Here is a 24,930-nt window from a genome sequence, read left to right as displayed (position 1 = left end):
AAACTACTGTTTGTGCTCAGCCATAATCTCTGAAGCCATTCCTGACGTTGCAAAAAACAAAAAAAAACTTAGAATTGAACCAAAATGAAAATCAGAATTGGTCTTTTGTAACTACTGTAAAAGTACTGCATGACAGCATCCAAGAATAGCAAAGTTAGAGGACCAATTTCCTACTTCTGTTAAGCGTTCCTCTACAAGTTTTGACTAAATCAATGATCCTCCCCAGAAAGCAACTTTTACTACGTAACTGAGCCTTCTCTAAACTTCAGGGGAGTCTTATGTTGATACCAACACACTTTGGTCTTTCCTGTGTAAATATGTCAAATCACTTTTTTTCCATAGCATGAAATGATGAGATCTATCCAAGAATAACAATTCCATTGGCACAGGCAAGAACAATCACACTATAACAAAGAAAAGGGACTCAACTGTACTATAAATATGTACTTTGAAGCAGCAAGCAATGTGATGTAGGCAGTAGGTATAGGTTCTTACCTACTCCTGCTCTCCTTTAAAGATGCAGTTTAACTCCCAATAGCAAAATATTCTCAATCTTAACAATAAATTCCAACTAAAGGGGCACAAATCTGGGAAAGATGAAAAAAGACATTTAGACAGGCTGCTTGGACATGTCCATTGGCAAGCAAAATAAAAACTGGGACAAACAAAACACCAAAGTTCACGTAAGCAGCATATTTTATACATAAGCCATATGTAGAAACTTAAAAAAAAAAAAAGGAAGACAAGATTTAAACATAACCACATTTCTTTAGTTATTTACATAATAAAAATGAAAATGTGGAGAGTTCTATCCATAACTGACTGCTTTTAAGGTGAAGATACTAACGTCAAAATGTGGATTATATTTGTTTGTATTTGTCGCAGTCAGAAAGGGTAAGCGATCATTAACTTGTCAAATAACAGATAAAAGGCAGCGCTGCAGTCCAAAGTAGGTGATCTTCCACCTTATTCAGCTGATTTTCAGACTGTTTCGTCATCACTCATGTCCCAGATCTGCAACAAAAAAAGGAAATGTAATTTTAGTTTGTGGAGTTCAAATATGCTTTTAATATACCTTTACAAAATTAGTATTACTATTTAAAAGGAAGAATAAATAACAGTTATGGACTGTTGACTAGCACCAATGGAGCTTTACATAAAAATTCAGTATTTTTCTCTTCTGTCAACAACCTACACACCATTCATAATCTCTAATTTTGGGGCCCTTTTTTAACAAATACTGTTCAGCATTTGTTTCTGAACTGTCCAGTTTGGTTATTTGCTATTTACTATCATTTACAGTAAGCTGTAGACCAGAAACCAGACATTTTGCTTTGGTTTGCTGACTCATTGGCACATACTTAATCTGGATAACAACTTATAATAAATAGCATGCTTTACTAAACACTGTAGAGAATTTTCAAGACATTCACGAAGAACTAATCATTCTCCAAGACTTCATCTTGCACCTGAATATTGGATCTCATAAATAGCAGCATAAAAATGAAAAGTTATATGGAAATTTGTACTTTCCTATTGTTTAAAGAAATTTAAAAACTATACTTTTATCTTGCTGTTTGCCCGTGTTCACTAAGTGGTTGTAGATTGGGGGGAAAAAGTATTTTCACAAACCATCAAGGAACCTGTGTCCTTGTAAACATACTGTGGCAAGTGTTATAAATTCATAGCAGTTACCAGGGAGCAGAACACATGATCTGAGGAAAAATCCAGGGACTTGCAAGCACAACTAGTTAGTGGGGCACGGGGGGAGAAGAGAACATATTCTGAATATATGCTACATGCTTTATCTTACAGAGAAATGTGGGCGCTCTTAAAAGGCTTTTTATGAGTTTTTGGAGGTTTAGCTCATGGCAAATAGCCTCTTTCCACTTAGGAGGGCTTGCAGTAGCTTGGGATCAGGGCTAGCATGGGTACTGAGCTTTGAGTTGGGTTTAATCATATCATAGTATCACTTTTGTAATATATGCCAATTCATCTCCAACTTGAAGCATTTCAAAATTGCCTAAATTAGCAGCAACACTGCTGGAGTACCATGGCAAGTCTTTTTGATTACAAGAATGCCATTTCCACGGCACACAGCCCTCAAAATTGTGAGCCCCTCCCTGCAAATGACCTAACAAAAAAAGAGCAGCATCAGTCCTTTGTCCCTCTGGAAAATGAAATTCAGTTCATTTGTTCTGAAACATAATTTGTGTGTTGGCATCAAGCAGCCCACTAAGTTATTCTCTCATTTTACATCCTGATCACTAAAATATATCTATCCAAAGAAATACAGAATGCAAACATTTATTTAGACTGTAAATTCTTCAGGGCACAAAGCAGTATTTTACATGGGTACAGTGTCTAGTACAATGGGGCAGTGTTTACAGTTGCCTTGTCTGACACACATGCATTAGTGTTAGACATATAAAAAATACAAACAACCCCATTTTCTAGACAGGCAACAATGAGTATTGACCTTACAGCTTTAATAAACCCCTTCACAACAAAATGTAGTATTTCCGGAATTTGAAAACATTCTGAAAAAAGCTCTTCAGACCCAACCTCAGAAAGCTGTTACTCATATAAAATCAAACATTTCTCTGCAGTGCTACAAGCTGTGTAAAATGAAAACTCTGAATGGCAGGATTTTCTCAATTCCTAGAAGCGTTGCAAAATGGTGGTGTGAATCTTTATGGAAAATACTGAAGGAACAGTTGTTTACAAAAGGAAAAAAGAGTTTTCATCCTGCCCTAGATGAGCGGCTTGGAGCTTGCCAAGGCAAACACAAATGTCCAGCTCACCAGTCAGGGTCAAGGATGTGGAAAATAAATACAAAAAACAAAATCTTTAAATAGAGTTTATGGTATGATTCAAGCTGGCAAAAAGCAAGAAATCCAAAGTTCAGAGTGACAATCCATCTCTGTCTAGCCCACTCTAATTTTTGAAAACAAAGCCCGTAGATCGTCACCCTCACAAACACACCTCTCTGTCCAAGCAGCACGGTAAAGACTTTTAAAAATACACCAGGAGGCGATTCAAAGGCAAAAGGGAAAGAAGCCAACCGACAGCCCTAAAAAAGTCTTATCTACTAAACAGATATACCGGGAGCACAGCCAGCTTCTCTGCTCTGTGCTTTCCCGTCATCTGTGCAGATCTGCACAGTGTGGGTGAGAAGGCAACTACCCCCCCCGCTCTGTTAGGTTGGGTTGTTCAGAGAAAGGCTGGTACGGGTGCCAGTGACATTAGAAATTTTGTGACATGCAAACGCTTCCATCCAGGAACTGGCTAGCTGTTCCATAATTCCTGCAGAGCTCAGAGAGCCTTTTTGCTTTACACGTCCAACGTGCAACGCTTGCGTTACTTTAACACGCCATACGACACAAGCAGCAGCTCCAACGGCACTGAAAGTTCTTGTTGAAACTAAAGGGAAGAAAGCAGTTCCCCGTATCTGGCCTTAAGAGTCGAGGGCAGGCAGCCCATAGAGGGCCTCAAGTAACTTGAAGACTAACAGTGCAAGCAGATCCCCCAGCCAGCAGCAGCGCCTACTAGGGAATTTGAGAAATACAGTATTGTTAACAAGAGGATGGAAGTGAAAAGATTGACAATTCATTTCTCCTATCTAGAAAAGAGCACAGCTCTTTTCTAGGAGTCTTTTAACGTAAAAATATTTGCAAAAAGACCGAAACTGAGGTTCACAGGTATTTAACTGCTATGCAAACATCCTGGATTGAGAATTATTTTTAACATTTGAAAAGTATGCTATTACTGTACTTCCAGAAGAACAGGCAGTTTTACACGACAGTTTACGCTTCATCTGACTATCAGAGCAGTCACAACCATAGCACGGTGTGCTGAATCTTCCTAAGGTTTACAAAGAACAAAGCAGTAGCACCTTAAAAATGACATGCAGATGAGAGAGGAGAACATGGAACAAAAGGGGAAAATTTTATACAAAAGTTACCGGTTGCATGTTAGCCTAAAGAAAACAAGCTACATGATATTGTGCAAAGTAAGTTGTGTTAAAGGTCAATACTGACAGCGAAGTACATCATAGGCTCTTAGTTAATAGCAATACACCTTTTCATGAAGCGACATTTAAAATACATAGAGTATGACTACGCGAGCTTTGGCTATTACTTGAAAAGAGTGAAACTTTTAAGAGGAGAAATCGTGAAATACAGACAATGTCTAAAATGACTGTCACGCCAAGAATCTGACATCCAACCCAAGCTGTGAATTTGGATTTCGTTCTCACTTCTCTGTCCTGCAGCCCACCTGGGGTGAGTCAAACCTAAACGCAGCTACAGGCAGTGACAGGAGAAGTCATAAACTAGGGAGATAAGCCAGCTGTCAAACCCAGCCCAGTTTGTACAAATCTGGACAGATTACCTGAATGCACCTGTTTCTTCAAATACGTGCTTTTATATTCAAACTTCTTTGTAGAAGTTCCTAAATTTCAGATGCAAATTACGTCTATTCAGGACAAGGGAATTCCCACACTTGTTTTCTTGAAATGACAAGCATTATATTCTTATATAATGGGAGGAATGGGGAAAAAAACCCTGTGTATTAACTTAACTGTTCACAAGTTCCCACTGATTGATTTTACACAGTTCCAGATTGCATGTTCGATAAATCCTAATGAATAGAGAGTTTTGCATTTCCTTCATGCAACAATAACACCCGGTACCTGAAATTTAACTTCCACAACAATGATTCCAAAATTGGTGCTCACCTACTGAAGCAGGTAGTGACTTTGCATCTTAGAATTAACACATATAATTCAAATAGATAACTACTGTTTATCCTATAAATAAACTTGCAAGAATATAAATGTACCCTTAGGGGATTCTTAAAAGTTTCTTGCCAGCATGGATCCAGAAGGATTTGCCACAAAAATGGCTACCTCATTAAGAGAGACAAAACAAACAAACAAACAAACAACCCCCACAAATACTATTTTCTACACACAACTGAGATAAATTTACATGTACATGTACCAAAACACTCTGCTTAGAAAAACTGGAATAATTTTATTATGCAAACCACGGTATTTACTATGTTATAAATGCTCTGAATATGGTGAAGACTAAGTAAAGAGTAAAATTCTACAGGCTGAGGCAAGGGCTGAAAATTACCCGTTACATACATCAAGCAGCACAGCTGAGTTTCACATGAGAACATACAGCTCCCCAGATCAATTAAGGCTTATCATATCTTAGTCTTTGATTTAGAAATGTACACTCACTCAGGAAATCTAAACAAATGAAAAAAGAATACATTCAAGCATATGTTTAAATTTCAAGCAACTAAATTATTTTGTAGCTGTGAAATGTGAGCTTTTTTGATACATATTAGGTTAAACGTGTTTTTGTTCCATGGTCTACCAGAGAGACAATACATCACAATTTTGGCAGCCTAAATTACTTTATAAAATATGCGGGTATGTGTGTCTAAATATACTTGTACTAGAAAGTATACTAGACTATACTATATACTATATATACTAGACGAGAGTATACTATACACTATACTATAATATACTAATATACTTGTACTAGAAAGAAACTAGACAGGGCAGGCTGCATTAACACTCCTTGTGCGACTCGTTCAGTATTCCTCTTGGTCCACTGGCTGTGTCTTTCAGGAATGGCAACGGAAATGAAATTGCACCTTGAAATTCATTAAATGTCAGCAAGTTCTAACATGCAGCTTTTTCAGACTTCATGGTATAGACTGCGGGATAATTATAAAGTTCAGCACTCTCCTTTCATCTTGGATACTTGATGCACAGTAAGCACTACCCTTCATCTTACTGAAACTGAAAACACTTCAAGCATTTTGTATATTTGACAATTCCTTCCCCATCCCCCTTTCCCACAGGAAAAAAAGCCATAAATGAACGACGAACACGAATCGTATTCTACACTAAGGTGTAGCTATAGCTTTGTTCAGAATTTATATCCATATGCATGTCAGAGCCTGCATAGTGCACTCTACAGTAAACTATTTTCTTTGCTATCTAAGAAACCAAGGTAATGCACTTAAACAAGGATCCCCTCTTGCTCCCAGTGGCAAGAGCTCATCCTGCAACAACCGCGGTGGTTCCCCAGCAACGCCTGTTCACCCAGTCCACACCTCACTGATTTCTATGTCTGCAGCAAGATATAGCTAATGTTTTTTTCAGAAATGGCTGCTAACTTTCTATAATTAAACTACAGCTGAAGTCAGTTTGGGCTACAACCTGAAGAATTAACTACAGGCTATCAGATACTTCCTACTTCAGCTGACACAGAAATTACAAACTTAAACACACACAAAAAGAAATTAAACTTAAAAAAAAAAAAAAAAAATTGAAGTCAAGGATTATAAAAACTGCCTTCCTTTCTTCAAGCTGCTTTATTTAAATAGCAGCTAGAGAAAATTGTGGATAATTTTTCCAGATCCCTGTACACAATGGTCCTACCCTAGCTAGTTGACACAACTGGCTTCCCTTGTACCTACCTACATGGGTTCTTTTTTTCTGTCTCTGCTAGAAACTTCACAGCCTTTTCTGACAAAATCGTTTACTATCTTGCAATAAAATTCAAGTATCTTTTTTTCAATGATGGTGTCCCTGACTGATGCGTGTTTTCCCTTTATTGCCTTTCCAAAATTCTGTATTTTCAGCCCACAGCTTAAAATCTAGGTCAAGGTCATGAGGAATTTTGATCTCAACCAGCAGCAGCCATTCTTCTTGCAATTCTCTTCAATATATATGTATAATACCTTGTATGAGTCACCTCAATTTTTATACAAACTGCAAACATTACCCCTCTCAAAATCACCCTATGATTTCGATAGCACCAGCAGCAGTATGTTTAGGAATTCTTTTGTCATCTTTCAGGACATCTTATCTTTTTTTCCTCTGATGCCCTCAGTTCTATCAAGCCACAGGTCTCTTGAATTTGATTTTCTGTCCCTTTACTGTTATCCTTTTTATCTAGCACCTAGTGCTCCAGGAGCTTGGGACGGAGGGATTACAGCCTTTTTCTGAAAATGTCCTCTTTCAAGATAGGCTTTATACTTTGTTTGACCTACCTACATTTGAGCTATTACTGCAACAGTTGGTGAATATGCAAATTCAGCAAGCTCCTTAGCGCATGGGCTTAGTCGCTCAAACACCAGAAACCAGACCATTTTCTAAATACCTTGTAGAACTGGCATCTGAAAATTCCAGACTTCGAAAGCTATCTTTAAGAACACAAGAGAAAAAGGCAAGTAGCCAGTACCGAAAGTATTTGTTTACAGTGTAAACTTTTCCTAGAAAGCCTTTTTAACATCCTCTAATAATAAGTTCCAAACAGATACACAAACAGTAGCACTGGACAGTAATTAGTCCCTTCTAGTTTTGTAGCAGTTTTCCTAGGTATTCATCAGATGGAAATGTTAATAAAAAAGACTTTTTTTACATGACTAACAGTTAAAGAAACAATACAATAAAAGACACAAAAAAATGCATACTAGGGTTTTTTTGGTATAAGAATGCCTCAGACACATTTCCTTCCATTGTTTCTTGTTTTACAAGAAAAAAAAAAAAGAGAGAACAGAGAAGCAAGCAAATACAAAACCAATTTCTCTACCCCTCTAAAAGTGGTTTGGAGCTGAAAAAGCCATTTTTTAGGGCACAGCACTTGAGTTGTTGGAATGACGTATACCTAAGAGGATAGTTTCTACTATTAAGTTTTTTCCTCAGGGTCTGAAAAACTGAAAACAAACAAGTGTGAAAACAAACACACACCCCCCCACCAAGCACCAAGCTGACTGCCATTATCCTATTTGTATGGGATTTTAACCTTCATTTTACTACCACCAAATGGCAACTATCCAAGCAGAATGTGTGTTTGAATGAAGGCACAATTAATGTAAATACTGTCACAGTAATGATCAGATCTGATATAAACCCTTTGACTGAAATGAAAATGAAAACATTATAGTATATGAAAGTATACATTCAAATTCTTCTCTCATCTTCCTCCTTTGATGTGCTCAGATCTTATATTAAAAATAAATATATGTGAAAGTCTATATTCATTACATTTCTAAATCCTGCAAAAAATCACAATGTGGATATAAACACACATTTACTTTCAAGGGTTGCACAGACTTGTACAGGAAATCAGGATCATATACATAAGTGGATTTCTCAGAATAATTAAACCATTTATACATCTGAGTCTATGCCATTCCAGCTACACAGACTTTATTTGTTTTGCTGTAAATCAATAGCTTGCCACATTCCACTACATCTTTTTAATTTGCAGGTGATGCACAACTGTTGTCTAAGACCGGTAAATTAGCTTTCGAGTCATACAGAATCAAACATTCGATAATTAGTGATTAAAAAAGAGCAGCAGTTGAACTACATAAGCTATTCAACTGAATTTCAGAAACCATAAAGAGATTATAAAACATGATACTTAAGGTGCACTCAGTGTTCTAATGCCCAGACTGAGCTCGACTGGAGGATACCTCTCTAAAGCATTTTGGCCTTTCCTTTGCTCAAAGCAGGGCCAACTAGATCAGGTTGCTCGGGGTCTTCTCCAGCTGAATTTTAACATATTTCTGAGATTTCACAGCCTCTCTAAGAATCCTGCTCCAGAGTTTTACTTTACCTCAAAACATAAGATTAAATAATCTCTTGAAACAAGGATCATCTTTGTCAAATTAGCCCATACCTGTCAGATATCCATAAATATGCCCTCTGCCATTACTATCCTCACAATGCTTCTTTACAGCACCCGCGCATTGCTGACGGAGCAACACCTTCCTGAGAGGAACAGAAGAGTCATCTACTTCCAGTCTTTTCAACAGCTTAGATTCTAAGTTACAAAGGTATGGTTCTATTTACCTAATAAACCAGATAACCCTTATATTCAAAAGAAATACAGGCCATAACTATGTGGCCGGTCAGACAGGGGGACATTCCTGGATGCGCGTTCTGACAGTCTGCGTGAAGAGTCAACCATCTCCCCACTCTTCGTGGAGACAGAGATTTGGGGTGCAAGAAGGAACTTAGATCGGTATTTGCAAACCATGTCACATCACAAAGGGAGAGTGCCAAATGTTATTAAGACCCTTCAGAACTGGAAAAATCTCCCTCTTATTTTAAAAAAAATCCCAACTTCTACAAGTAAAAGAAAAAACTCCACAGAAATCCTTAAAGTTGTATTGAGTGATTAAAGTGCCCAGACCATTTTCAGGTGTGACGGGGGATCCCATAACAATACAAAGTATCATTGGAGGGTCTCCTAACTCAGATGAGAGTCACGTTTCAACCCTTTACCTAAGGTATCTTCTTGTTTGATCAACCAAACTCCATCTTCACAAAGTGTAACTGGCAAAGACCAACAAAAACATGCATTACTCTAAATAATTCTGAAATCAATAATATGCATCCTTTCCAGCTCAATTCCCATTATCAGAAAATAATACTTGGCAGGAAAAACTGACGCAAATTTCCCACATGCATTTATGTCATCTTACATGCACATTTTGTACATGTATTTAGTATAAACATATTTCCTCTAGTGCACTGTATATAACACATAAGTAGTAGAAAACTTGAAAAGCAATCAAAATATGAATTCATTACAGTTTTGATTTATCCAGTGACCCCACTGATCTCATCATTGCTTCCATGGAGATACATGTGGTGTATTCCCAACATTTCTATCTTGTGGAGGAGGTTATCAAGAAGTTACAGAAAATCTTCTCCTCTCCTCTTATGCAGAAAGAATGCTCTTCATACAGTTGGAAATTAAAATAATTGCTGAAGACACCAAGAACGAATAAAGGAAGATGGCTTCCAGTACAAAATGCATAAATGGTAATGGGATTTTTATTTCACGTTACACAGTTCAAAACCTTAGAGAAGAAGAATGCATTTGCATTAAAACCTTGCATACCAGTTTCCCCCATGATTATTAATTAAGACCTACATGTCACTTTCTCCATTATGTTTATCAGATAAGATAAATAAACACTACACAGAAAATTGCAAGTGTTGGTATAAGAGCACAACTAGTAAAATATTTAGATATTAAAAGTAGAAACCTTCTCCAAATATAACAGGAAGACCAGGTTTATGGTTTAGTTCTACTAAAACCCTATTGGATTAAATGGACAGAAAATTGACAAGAGAAAGCAGAAGGTGCATCAGCAATAACAGACCTCTGCAAGCACACTGCCTCACTCTTAAAGTATTTGCTATGCCCATACATTATATAATTTTCTAAATAACATAAGCAGCCTCCAGCTCACTTAAAAACCCGTGTAGTGACTCGGGACACAGTTCTGAAACTACATGTCCAATCCAGATTCAGCTGAAAACTCGTGCAACTGTCAGATTTATTTTTATACCACTTCCATTAATATGGAAACAACTGAACAAATGACGTTTTTGATGATACTGTGCAGAGATTTTGCGCTAGGAGGCTCTTGCGTGACTCTTAGGATTCTGTAACCCTCTTCAAAATTGCTTTTGATTTTCTGACCGCATAATTTCAACATCTGTTGGACTAACAGATCATTTGTGAATATTTGTATGTCCCCTAGCAATCAAATCTCCTTATTTAATTCTCTTATTTTCCCTTGCTTTATCTGTCCTGCTAGACCTGCTTTAACAAAGTGGGAACCCGCTTGGCTCTCCTGCGGGTCTCTTGCATTCCCAGTAAGAAAGCAATGTTCTACCAAGCTCCTGATGGTAGCTGAACCTCATTTCAGCCTGATGGCACAAAACTGTTGGAAGATGGCATGACCACACCAAGGGATTTGTTTCTTTGACTGCAGCAAATTGTTCACCACCTCAAAAATCAAACCCACTCCATCACACTTTGTTATTTGTAACCCATTGCTCTGAAAAAGAAGAGAAATAAACACAGCTCCTCCAATGTAATCTATCTGGTACCAAACAATCTTTTTATTACAAGTCTATTTAGTCTACTGAAGCTTCGCAAAGCGCTGTTGCAGCATTTCTATAGTACCAGAGAAAGAGGCAGTCTGCAGCATGCCGCGCTCTGGAGCTCTGTAAGGCAGAGGACGTTGCAGATGTGCTACAGTAAAGGCTTCCAGTTGCTTACAAGCCAAACAGCTTGTTTTGGCTCAGAATGCTCTTTCCCCCCCATATGGGATTACTTTGATCTTTTTGCCTATTTTATGATTGTAATTACTCTGAGTTTATGGGATCAACAGGGACTGCAGGAAGAACACGTTAATCCAACTGTGAACGACGGAGTGAGAAGCTACTTTTAAAAGTTTGATTGCAGGGCAGCAAATATAGTTAGTATGTTTTCAAAATGTGAATATAAACCAAAACTGTTATACGCGTTTTCCACAAAATCCATCTTAAAACAAGCAACAGATCTCCTGCACTATGAAAACACACTTTGTGGCACTCAATTTACATTATCTTAAATATGCCGGTTTTTTCACTTCACCTCCTCCTCCTCTCCCCAAAGAAAGAACTGGAATATATTTATGAGGTTGTTCTGCATAATTTTGAACAATGAAGTGTTTTAATTCAAACATAAAACTGTAAAATAGGGCAAGGCCTACAGGGATATATGCTCTCGTGCTGCGATTCCCAGCAGGTTGCACGAGCCAAGGGATGTCAGGCTACAGTGGCACCGGAGTGAGACGCATCCCCAGAGGCACAAACTGCAGCAGAACGCAGTAGCGCTGCCTTTGCCTCGGCCTCTGCTTGGCCTTTTGTGCCAAGAGGAGCAGGACCAACCGGCAGTTTGACAATATGCTGTGAGTGACACTTTTTTGGACAATATTCAAAACCGAGGGCTTACTCATTTATAAACATTTAAGATCATACTACACTTCAAAAAATGGTTTTCTTTTCAGTAGTGAATAAAATTATTCATTTTACTGAGTTTATATAGCTCTTCATTTCCTTACAGAACTGATAATAACCAGAAATTAAAAGCAAATACCTTGCATAGGGGAAAACTGAAGACTTGATATAAACCGAAACACAAAAGGTACTCTATAAATAATTGAAACATCACGCTATTGTTTGCAACTCCTCTTTTTAAACTGAAAGAAAAAAAATACCTGAGGATCTTTCTCATAATGTTAATTTAAATGTTTGGGTCTAAATTTGAGAAACATAAGAGCATCTTGAAGAACTACAATATGGGTCTCAGGTAGGCAAATGATTTTATCCAACATAAACACCTTACAAGAACTATTCTGATCATCTCTTTACTTTGGCAACATGTGACCCCGCTCCCTAAATATGGATCTTGTCCTGAGTAAACTGGTATACTTCTGCTTCACGGTGCTCACTAACAAGCTGCATTCTGGATTGCAACTCCACATGTCATCAGCTCATTCTTATCCGTTCTGACTCAACACCAAACTTTTCATAACGATTTTTTCACTCGATGGACTATTCCTACGAAATGCCAGTGCTGCATTCACCAAGTGCGTAAAGGAGAAGACTTAAAAAAAAAAAACCCAAACCAAAACAACACCACCCTCGCCCCCCCCCCCCCAAAAAAAAAAAACCTTTAACACAAAATATGTTTTTCCCAGGAGTACTATTCTTCTAAAGCATCCTCACTGGGAGCTCAGAAAAGTGATACAATTTCATATTTTCTGTAAAGCTGTCCACATCTCTTGGATTAACCTTTCAAACTGCTGCTACTTTAATGCAAAATTTATTGAAAAGCTTTTATGTAATTCTAATATTTCTCTTCTAGTGTGATAAACAAATGAATTACAGTTCTATTGAAACAGTTCTTTCTCCTCATAACAGTATAAAAAAAATAACGTTGTAACCAAGAACTGAGGTTTCGATTTCCTCCACAGAGATGGATGTTTTTTCCCCATTTTGTTTTTTATTATGGGTAACGGGAAATATTTTCTAAGGAGCTAAATTTGAATTAAAGTCATATCATACCCAGGTTGTGGTAGAAGAAACTACAAAAATAACAACGTTAGAGAAAAGGAGTTTCAAAAGACATAAATGAAGTTTGGTTTCTTCATAACTGTAAGCAGGCAAGCATTAGCTAAGCACCAGTCAGTTCTGCCTTTGAAATCCTCTCCTTTTTTCTCCTCTCAGTAATTCAAACCACCCTGGACATTAGATTCTGTCTTTTTTTGAGCTACACATCCAGACAATTTGAAACTGTATCACAAACATTGCTAACATTGTCCTATTTGTCCAGAGGTCCTCGGGAAAGCCCACATTCACCGTATGCCTTAAATTCCCCTAGTTTTTTCCCTCATTGTTCTGAGAGTTATGCCGATTGCATCAATCCCATTCAAAGCACAGATTTATCATTTAGATCTGTTATTCCAACTACAAATCTGTTTGTGTCTGCGTGTGTGCTGGCAACACATTCTCCCACGTCTCACAAACTCCTTGTCTTTATCTGTACATTATTTCACTGTACAGCCCAAGCCAGCTCCTATCTTAAGTTACAGACAACATGTCATTCTGCCATTGAGGAAAACTTCCGTTGTCCACTCAGATATTTTATCAGTTACTACGGAACTTTCTCCCACACTGAGATAAATCTGCCCACACAGGGGATAAATTCTCAACCAAAATTCTACGATAACAAGTTGATCATTTATTCTTTGATATTCCTCAAAACTAAATTAATCACATTCACCAATCAAAGAAACAAGCGATGAGCTACAATAAAATTCTGCTGTTGAAGTACAATTTGTGAGTACAGCTTCAAACTACTAAAGACAGTAATTTCTTTTTTTTTGGGGGGGGGGGGGGGGAGGCGGGAATTAAACCAGGATATTAAAAGCAGGAGTTGTTCCTTTCATTGCATCTCTGCACAATATTTAATATAATGAACCACGGTCTAGTCTCACTGTAAAGATGAAGCAAAGTTTTCCTTCATCTTCACAGTCATGAGCTGTTTCTTCCACTGATAAGATTATGTAGTCAACAAAACTTGGCATAGCCAACCTTTATAAATTATTCCAGATATACACAGCTATAACTGAGAAAATAAGCTCATTTAGAATTGTGATTTTTATAAATCATTGCTCTACCAGTGGTCTCGTCAGATATGGCAAGCTTTGAAGAAAAAGGAAGAAACTTCCTAAACGCGTATATTTCACCCAAGTGAACTATTTTCTTTAAAAAAGCAATTCCTTTCTCTAAGACAAAATATCAAGTCAATATCTCCCTTCAGTTTCTGTATCCAACAGTAAAGTACAGAAGAAAACCCTTTATGAAAATATATTTTAAAAATTTATTTTGCTCAACTTTGATTTAAACTAGCTTTTACCATTGAAAACGTGTACCAAGAAATTCAGGGAGTAAACAGCACATAAAGTTCACCAAGTTAGATACTTCTGTAACTTCTTAGTAAAGTATTTCCTCTCTCTGTTCCAGCAAATAATCAACCATGGAATCAGATAACAGACTTCTCAGAGGAGCACATACAGAAATAAGAAGAGGCAATGGTCCCGAGTTGCAACAAGAGAAATTCTGTCTGTCTGGACATAAGAAAAAATTGTCAAGTGACAACGGGTAAGCACTGGGACAAGCTGCCCACAGATTCAGCCCTGCACTGAGAAGGAAGCCGGACGTGATGACCTCCAGAGCTCCTTTCCAGACTCAGTTTTCTATGATTCTGTAACATATTGAATAACTGGTGGTTAGGTGTTATAATTTAAGTGGTATCAACATTATTATATTACTCAGGTGAATTAGTTATCTTTGTCAGGAACAATTAAATCCTCTGACGGGTTTAGCATCTTAACTGAATTTTATTTATTTTAAAGGCTTATTTGTTGGTGGGGTAGGGAAGAGGGGATGGCATTTCTTTTTCATGTGCTGCTCAGCACGCACCATGGTGCAGTTCCATTTCCAGCCAAAAAACCTAGGTAGCAAAGATTTAACCAAATACTGTCTAACTATTTTAATACAGAACAAATATTCCATACTTATTAAAAATACATGTTTTGTAATTATTCTTTTGAAGGTCATGGAACTGTTTTCTGGTACCAAAGGCTTCTGAAAGATGAGATGATTAGCTGCCATGGTCTGCTGTAGTCATTTCCTGCTAATCTGATATCTAAATATTGTTGCTCTGGGTGACTTTGGTGACGTAAGGAAGTAGCTGCTCATGGAAACTTTTGTATTCCTTTGTCTTTGTAGTAATACAGCTCAATTAAAATTTCAACAACGAAAAAAGTTCCATAGCACTAACCAACAATACTGAGGGATTAAAAAAAACCCCAACCCGTTAACAATCATATCTCAGCTTTGGATCTGTCCGCTTCATTTTCCGTGGCGGTTCCTTTGAAGATCATTCAATACTTTAAACTCACTAGCTTCAGAAAATTCCTCTAATTAAGCAAATAGACATGAGACAGATAGGAGAGTAGGAAGCCCAAAGGAAACAGGTCCGCCTCGGAGAAAAGACTGTGTGTACCTGGTTGATACACCGTGTGTATCAGCCTACCCCAGCAGAGCAATGACTCTTCAACTGCTCCCAGCACAGCACGGCTTTCTCCCAGTGGAAGGCACACCTTCAGACGCAGCAGATAATCCAACCACACACCTGTAATAACTTCTCCCTGGACCTGTGATCACCCTATTCAGCATGATAAACCTAACTGTATTTCTCTCAGAGCTTTTACTAGTGATTTCCCTGGTGCTTGGCTTATTTAATTCAATAGGAAAAAGTTCCCCCTGACATCAGTTACAGAGCATCAGTCCTCAGTTCCATTTGCATCCTGTGGATATCACTCGAGAGCCTCCACATTAAAGCAAAATTCTGAACAGTGATTCTCAGATTCTGAGTCATGGTGACAGGAAAACTGTTGTGGTCGTGAATAAACATCGCTGGGTTGTCTTACTTTGTTTTCACATAAAGCAAGGTTTGCTTTTTGGCTATGTAAGTACTGCTTCCAGGGAATTAGAAAAACTAGAAAAATCCAAAGCCAGGAAGTGTTTTTATTTATGTAAAGTGTAAGGTGTTCCTTGAAAAGTTAAAGTTCTTGAGTAAACCCTAAAATGAAGGGAACACGAAGAGTTGAAATATTTTTGCACAAATTGAAAAACTCCTCTACCAGTTGGGAACAAGCTGGAACTTGCATGGGGCCCTGCACACACTGGCAAACATCTTAATTGTTCAGAGCAGACAAAGTCTGTTTAGTCATGTCTGCTGAAGTGGGAAGGATATTACAACACATCTGTGCAGGCTGTTTCCACATAGGTCAATCAGTTCTCGAAGCTTGTTTTTAAACCGCTTTCTTCCAGCCAGAACACCACACATACGGACACCATTACACAGGTTGGCTATACACCTGGCCAACAGACAAGTAATCTTTTAATAGAAGCTCACAAATGAGCAATCAAAGAAACAATCTGTGAGTCCTAGTAGACATGCAGTGCCAACACACTTACACTCATGTCTGGGAGGGATTTTGTAAGAGTCTAAGTATGCCTCAGTGAAATTTCAAAACAAGCACATTCAAAGCTTCAGTGCCCACTGAGGATAGCAATAATATATTTAAAAGACACAGGGAACCACAGCATGGCAAACAGAACAGGCAGCAGCTGAAACTGGTAGATGAATTCAAATTGGTTTCTTCATTTAAAAAGGATGGGGCGGGTAATGCAGGATTCTCTCCGAGATATTCTAGCAAGTTTCTTAATCCACGTTCCAAACCAGCCAAAAGCTAGTCACCTATAGAACACGTTGCATGACACAAAAAGATATATAGAAACAGCATCGAGGTGGATCTCATGGAAATCAACTAAGCAAGGAGTAAGTGCAGTTTTGTGCTCTACAAACGGCCAAACATTGTCTTCCTGCTTTGGCAGCGGTTATCTCAATTTTCAACACATACCCTCTCTTTTACCTGTATCCCATTATTGGAAGGAAGAGTTGTAAGATGCATCTATACACGGATTATGAAATGATATGTGAAGTGCCAGCTCTGTAAAGAGCAGCTTCATGACCTTTTCCGTGTGAGTCAATCTTGTTCCATAAGCTTGTGTTAAGGTCCAGACAACTAGCAACATATTAAACAAAACTATACACAAATTAGCATACAAATCTTACTGTATCTGGATCTGTCTCATCTAGGATATGGTAGATATATGATATATCTCCATTGATGTCTCCAAGTTGCAGTCAAGTCCTAATCCGGGGCAGTGATACCATCAGTGACATTAGCTTAGAAACAATTGCTGTTTGCTTTATTTAGAGCAGCCAATCAGAAAAGGATTTATCTCTAGACTAGTACTTTTCCCACACCAAGGAAAAATGAAATTCATATGGAGATCAAGTACAAAGCTGGGCAGGCACATCACATTATTTCATTTAGGGGATTTTTTAAAAAGAATTATGGCATTGCTGCTAACAAGAAAAAATAAGTCAAAAAACAACAAATCATTCAAAAGGCAGAACAAGTTCCAAGTTATTCCAATTATAAAAATTCATGCACAAAGATTAGAAGTACTGTAAAAACTTATGGAAAATTATGCAGTGAGTCAAGATTTATTAAAAGACAACGGAGAATGGGATAATTATCGCATTTCTCCCTGCTTGTGAACTGGACTCAAAGAACATCAGATGAGCAGGACAATGTTGCAGAGGTACTATAGTTATGTTCCTTGACTTATAGAGTGTGGTATGCTTGCACTAATAAAGGTAGTCTTTGTTACTTTAAGAAAATGGTGGTGTCACCTTGATTTATAATCCATACCAAGAAGGCAAGTTAGATGCATCTCGAGAAAGGGCAGCACCTAAATTGATGAAATCAAGCAGCAATGAGACTGAAGAATAAACACATTTAGATTGTCTAGTTATTGGTGACAGCTCTCTGAAAAATGAGTTAAAGGAGATTTATTAGAAGTGCTTCATAGAAACTGAGATGAAAAAGGTATTAACTGGGGTTCTAATATCACTAGAGACTGGAAACATTTTGCAGTAAAAGAATTGCATCAGAAACCTGACAGCAGTGGTGATGAGAGTTCAAAAGAAGATAGATATAAAGTAAAACGATTTTTCAGACAAGCTGAAAGTTAGGTCACAAGACGCATGGATGGGTAGACAGCAAAAAGCTTACGGTGACTGACAATATAAAGGACAAAGAGGTGCTAGAATAAAAAAAATTCCGTAAGACAAAACATAGGTAAAACAGCAGACAAAGCAGACATAGTCTGTAGGGACAGTGCCATATGGAACTTAATAAAAGAGAAAACCCCAGACACAAAAAGGTATCACTGCCACACAAAGATACTCCCTGACAGAAAGTAGCCTTCAGTATTGATGTTACGTTTGCCTAAAGAATTAGGTATTTCTTTGGAAGTGTCCAAACAATGGATGCCCAGCTTCTTTAAGAAATATGGAATAAAATGATTTTGGAAGTTTAAGAACCAGATTAAACAATATAGGTGTCTCCCGACAGCTCTGATCATAACAAACCATTGTTGTTTTTTAAGGATGGATGGCAATGAGCTAGTTACCATCAAACAGTGTGGAACTCAGCTGACTAAGTATAGACAGACCAACAGTTGTCATTATGATAAATAACTGCTTCAGCGTTGGTTACTGAAGTCATATTCCCAAGGGCTGTACGATGGGAATTCCAGCCTCCTTCTGAACCTAGTCCTTTAAAATTGCTTTGTCTGTTTTGGCCCCAGGCTGCATATTAGAAATGATAAAAGTAGTTCTTTCATATTCAAAGCAAGACAGTTCGATTGCCAGTGTCAACATGACAAAGCGCTTATGGCTATAGGAGGGGGGGAGGAAGCAAAAACTGGGGGGGGGGGGAGCACGAGAGAAAGCTCTGTAGTTAACACCAGGCAAGTAAGAACAGAGTTTTCCTCTCCAGTGGAAGCCCAGACTTATCCCACCGTATTTTTTACCTTCCCTACGCTGACTAGATTCAGAATTGTTGCTCTGGCAGTAATTACAAATCAAATTCATTATAATTATTCTTACAACATAAAGACGAAGAAACGTCCCTGGAAACAATTCTATGTCTTTGATATACGTTCAATGCTTATTTAATCAGTGTTTCCTTTTTTTCCGAAATAGTGGAAAGAAACAACCAACAAGGAAATAAACTGATAATTTCTTGAGACAAAACCATAATCTTATGCTTTATGCTGACCTACACATATAAGGTAATGAGATTTATTTTTTTCCCCACAAAGTTAGAGTGAACAAATGTTGAGTTTCAGCAGCAGAATGCTGTTTCTTTTTGACAGCATATACATTTGAATTAGGGACAGACAGACGTACAACCCCAACAGACTAGAGCGGCTTATCACAGTACCTAAGAATAGCCAAATTACACCCAAATAAGACTTTTTGAATATAATAATTAAAATCATGACCAAGATGCACATAAGTGTTCACCAAGAGCCAGAATAGGAAATCTAAACAGAACCTTATTTCATCTTGAAGCATTATTCCTCTAGCTGAGAAGAAATATTTATAGTTGGAAACATTATAAGGTCTGTAGAGAGTGTTTCAGGTATTTGCAAAATTCAAAGGGAGTTCATAACACTGCGATGTCAATTTGAATGTTTTGACTCACGCTGTCATTAATTTTTTACAAACAGAAAATGCTCTAAGGAATATTGTCAAAATATCCTCAAGAAAAATCCAGGTAAACTCCAATTTAAAATTTTATACTGTATATTTACATGCTGTGCATACACTTATTGAAAACTGCAAAGATTTTCTGTCACGGTAAAAGCCTGAAACAAGACTGCGAATGCGAAAGCAGTAAGTTAGCTCGATGAGCCCTTTAAGATAACTACATAGCATGCAGTCATCTTAAATTTGATTTTGGTTTATGTACAGTAAGCTTTCACATACCTTATTTATAAACTCTTATTTGGCAATTTCAATTATTTTATTCCCTAGTGCTTCTCCATTTTTGGACATCTGTTTCTTCTCACATTTTGCCCCAAGGCAAACCAGCTGTCTTCACAGCTGAATGAAATTCCCTTCTCTGGCTCAAAGGAAAACTTTGTTGTTTGTTTGTTTGTTTAAGTAGAAAGAAGCTAGCCATCAAAAAGCAGAAAACCTTACCTATAACCTGGGTCTTCAGATGCTAAGAACGCTCTCTCCACAAATATCTGTATACTCTGACTTTGAAATGAAAGAAAATAAGCTTGTCTATCACAGGTTGAGCTGTCTGAACTATCTTTACTCACATGAGGCCTTCTCCTTATAGTTTTCAATTAACCATTAAGAATGTTCTTATATCTTGAATATCGCTTAGCGCAGTAAGATGTCACCATCTGTTAGCTGAGCCCCAGTAGCCAGCTCCGAGCACAGTCTTCATCAGCACCTCATCCCATGGAACTGCAGGTACAGTCTCATGGTGTGTGTCACTGCAAATATTGGACTGTCTTCAAAAGACACTGCCCCACTCCGCTCTCCTGCACGACACCTAGCAATCAAACAACTACACACAAACTGTCAGCAGAAAGTAAAATCATTAAAATTGGCATTACTTGCAACTTTTTTTCTTCAGTGCTTACCGGCATTAAATAACTACGTTACAGTAGCACTCCAGAACTCCTGTCATGATGTCATCATTTCGTAAAACATGTTCAAGTTAAGCAGAAAGCTGCTTCTTGAGTTCTGGCTGTAGTCTAAAGTCTGTGTACTGCCTATGGATGGAACCAGCGTACCTTATAAAGCCTCACTGTTATCAGCGCTCTTGGCTACCCATCTTCCTGCAAACAGAATATTCTGGCTTATTTATTGATGCATCACTACATTCGAAGCATTTTGGGTAGAGTATCAAGCAATGAAGTGCCAACTACCTGTGATTTTCTCTTCAAGCCATGATTCTTAAATGAACAATTTCTTACAGATACCATATATTAAACTGAGTTGTGAACAGTAACACGAAGAAGCAAAAATAATGATCTTCTAAATCAGCACAACTGAAAAAAATGGTGTGTGGCATGGAACAATGCAGGAAAACTCGGTTTAAACTAGAAAATTATAAATGGGTATTGCTGCCATCATTGATTCAGAAAAGGAAGCGAGACTATATTTAGGCAGGTTTTTTTCATCTCACATTTTGCAGAACATGTATTCCAGCCAATATTCTTCAGACAAATGAAAAGCACCCAAAGCTGTCTGGAATATGATAAGCATCCAGTTATCAACAACAAAACCGTTTTCATAAAATCATCCATCTCTTCCCATCAAATCAAACCATCTCTGAGCTCACATTCCTCATTTAGGCCTGACCACTTAATTCTCTCCAATCATCTGATAAACTTGAACTCCGGCTGTAGCCTGGGTGAGATGTTGGCTTTGGCAGAGAAATCAGCCCAAGGAGCTCTCTGCTTGCTCACTCTTGCCTACCGCTGCAGATTATCATTCTTTCAGTGATGGCCAATATAACTGTTCATGAATTGGCACTGGGAAACGACTTAGGAAAGTGAGCTACCTTTGAAGAACAAAAATCAAACAGAATCTAAACCCAGTTCCTAACCGGAAAAAAAAGAAAGGAAATGGAAACGACTGGATGACAGCGAAGCCAAGGAGAAACTCTACTATTCGATCAGTCTCAGAGCAAACGATGCAGCTTCAGCCAGCCTAAATTTTGCAGCTTTTTCTTTGCACATAAATTTGTATGCTAAAAGATTCTCTTGCTTTTCCAATTACGTCAATACGTCTAATACAAGATATTGCATTCTCTACAAGCCTTGCTGTGCTTATTCCTTAGACCGCCACAGCTCTATCACCACTACCTAACTGTTCCGCATCACAAACGCAAGATTGAGACTTGCCGCAATGACTGAGATAGAAGCAATCAATAATCTGGACAACTGGAACACCGAAGGAAGTTTGCTTGTTAAGTGCAAGCTGCTAGTACTTGATGGCTTAACAGTATGTCTAATGAGAGACATCATCTTTAACGTTAGGCTGCCTTCCCCGAGCAAACCCATACACACCTTGAGCGCCATTTTGCATGAAGAAGACTCGCTTACCCAGGTACTTGTTTCTGTCTTTCAAACAAACTATCATGCATGACCCTCCTGTTCGTGAGATAAAATCAGAATGTGTCTTTTGGTGACTAGGGTCTTAATTCTGCTGTCTTTGAAGTCAATTGGAATTTTGGCATTTATTTAAACGACGAAGGATCAGATCCCAAACTGTTTGTGCAGCAGTTTTGGAAGAATGCCAGTCTTAATAAAATCAATTAAAACACATTTTAAAGACATGGCCAATCAAAATATTTATTTCCAGTCTCATAGACTCATCTCAGTATTTGGCATATCGTTTCAGCTGAAATACACAACGATGCTCCTTGGCAGAGGTAACGCAGCGCTGCAACATGTTCTACAGATTTCATTATACAATATTCTTGTTAATGCAAGCATTTGAATCAGAAGCTTGTAAAGACTTAGCAGTACTGAAATACTATTCACATTTTCTTTCTCATCTTTGCTAATGGAATGATGTCTTTGATAAATCTGGCACATCAAGATCTTAATCCTACTGTTGGAAGAAGTTCATGAACTTACCAAGGTTTTCCCCTTGAGAAAAGAATCCTTTTCAAGATAAGCTATAATATTTCTTTTTCAAAAATTAATTCTATTGCTTCAATGAAAAACAAGGAGCCAAAAAAAAAATATTTTTTTCGAACGTATTTTTATCACTACTTTCTGAAAGTACTAAGTAATAATTAAAGTGGAAAATGAATTTTTTTTCCACTGTGGCTTGTTATCACCGTGATCTTTTATTTTTCGGTACACAACATACTATGATAATTTGCTATTTTCAAAGTTTTTTCGAATCACAGTTAGAAGCTGAGGTGTGAGGATATCTGAATGCTTCCAGGAAGAAGAGAAAAGGCAGCAATCATTTCCCATATATACACCATTTGATGTATTTGCAGAGTGCATAGGTGAAAAGATCAACTGAAAGCAGATCCTTAGTGCAACCATTTAATAGGTCTTACAAGTCTTGTATGAACATGTTTTTAAAAGATTAATAGAAGTCCAGCATGCCTTGTAATCTTGAAGGATTATTTACATGCATGAATTCTCCAGAATTTCAATTTCTACAGTCTTTGGAAAGCTTAAATTTTTCTACAAATATCCATTTCCACACCTTGCGGTCTCTATTACAGGCACAAAGACCAGTACGTATTCTCTATTCTTAATATTTAATTCATCTTAAAGTCTCCTTTCCACTATGCCAAGGCTTTCTGTTTGAGAACTAACCAAACCCACTTTTTTTCCTTAAAATGCAAAATTAAAAACAACAAGGTGTCACATGTGCAAACTGCTCTGAGAAAAAAAAAAAAAAACAGACTTCCCATCTGTAAATTGACGGTTAGTAAGAAATCAGTGAATAATATTCAACATTCTGAAAAGCTGCAGGGATGGCTCTGTTAATAAGGACTTGTTAACTTAAAATAACAACTTTGTGTTTCTCCCATCTAAGAATAGTTAGTGTTACCAGCCAGCCACACAGCAAGAAGAACCAAATATTCTATGTTGAGTTATCAACAATATAGGTATGTTAAAATTTCTATATGACGTCGAAATGCATTTTTGTGTCTACTTGTAAAAATGTTCAATATATTAATATTTTAATTGAGTTTGAAATTTGCATTATGTTATAAAAAATATAATACTTTTTTTGTGGGGAGCAAAAGAACTTCTGGGTTTAATTACTGTATCACAATTAAATTAACTAATGTACATAAGATCTGCAACGTCTTGGAAACAATAGTGGGTGGTGTTTCCTGGAACAGGGCAGTATGTCTTATGACTGGGAAGGAACACACACCACCTCATTTTAATGTTAAGTCGCACAGTTCAATCCACACAGTCAGGCAAAAATTAAGGACAGGAAACAGAGGGACTGCTTGTCAGGGTAACTATTCAGAGAATGGAAAAGTTAATTTAGTAGCCCAAGGCAAATAGTTAAAATAAGTGAAGTCAATTGTGTTTGTTTCTACAAAATAGTGTATCCATTGCTAGGTTAAGCAAGACCACATAACTGGTTTTAATACCGGTTTTAAGATTTACACATTTCAAGAGTACACAGCACAATACTGCAACACATTCTGAAATTTAGTTCAGAAAACTAAGAACTTTTCACCATTTTACTTTATAAAAAAGTTACAGTACTTAAATTAATGTATGCATATGTACTGCATTTGGATACACAAACCGAGTATCGAATACAAGTCTTCCAAGTGAACTGAAAGCCATTTCATACTGAGACACAAAACCCTAATGTGCTAGGACACATTACCCATGCTTTTTTACTGTTTTGTTTATGTTGTAAAAACCTACAGCTTAAACAAGTCTTGCATAGTTAACACCCAATTGTATTTTTTAAAGCTTCATTCCCAGCTAATCTAGAAAACGTAACATAATTCATATTCTATTTTGAGCAGGCGTAGCTAGAACCAATTTTAAATTACTCATGTTGTGAGGATCTGAAAGGGAAACCCAAAAACATTCCCAAATCATTCATAAATTTAATTGATTGTTCATCACTGCATACCATCACACTAAACTTTCAAAGAATGTTGTACGTTAATCACAGAGGATAAAAGTAAATTCTCACATTTTCAATCAGTGCACCAATTAGCACTGTTAATTCAAAAGTGCGCAGCTTGAAATTTACTCCACAAGATACAGTGCATTAGAACAATCCAATTTCACAAAATAAAGTCAGAAGTGTATATTATCAATTGCTGAAGTTTTTACTGTAGCTACAGACATAAAACTATGAACTTTTAATCAGTTTCTCAACACAGCCTAATATATTTTTCTGAAGTACATGACTTCTCTTGCACGGCTTGTATGAAAAACAGGTTATATAGATCACAATGGACCTTGTGAAATTATGCAACTATTGAGTTCACCAAAATTGATACCATTCC

General features: G+C 37.4%; 1 protein-coding gene across 1 annotated transcript in view; it reads right to left on the bottom strand.

The window, feature by feature from the left end:
• Nucleotides 1-678: 678 nt before the first annotated feature.
• Nucleotides 679-24,930, bottom strand: part of ATG7 (autophagy related 7) — a 114,407-nt gene continuing 90,155 nt past the window's right edge. The window contains exon 18 of the mRNA XM_082487550.1: nucleotides 679-1,014. Coding sequence (XP_082343676.1) covers nucleotides 982-1,014 — 33 coding nt within the window. The 3' untranslated portion in view covers nucleotides 679-981. The remainder of the gene's footprint in view (nucleotides 1,015-24,930) is intronic.

The sequence above is a fragment of the Vanellus vanellus genome (assembly GCF_965231255.1).
Source record: "Vanellus vanellus genome assembly, chromosome: 9".
In the NCBI taxonomy this organism is placed as follows: domain Eukaryota; kingdom Metazoa; phylum Chordata; class Aves; order Charadriiformes; family Charadriidae; genus Vanellus; species Vanellus vanellus.
The sequence above is the reverse complement of the archived record's forward strand: the minus strand, read 5'-3'. Positions and strand labels throughout refer to the sequence as shown.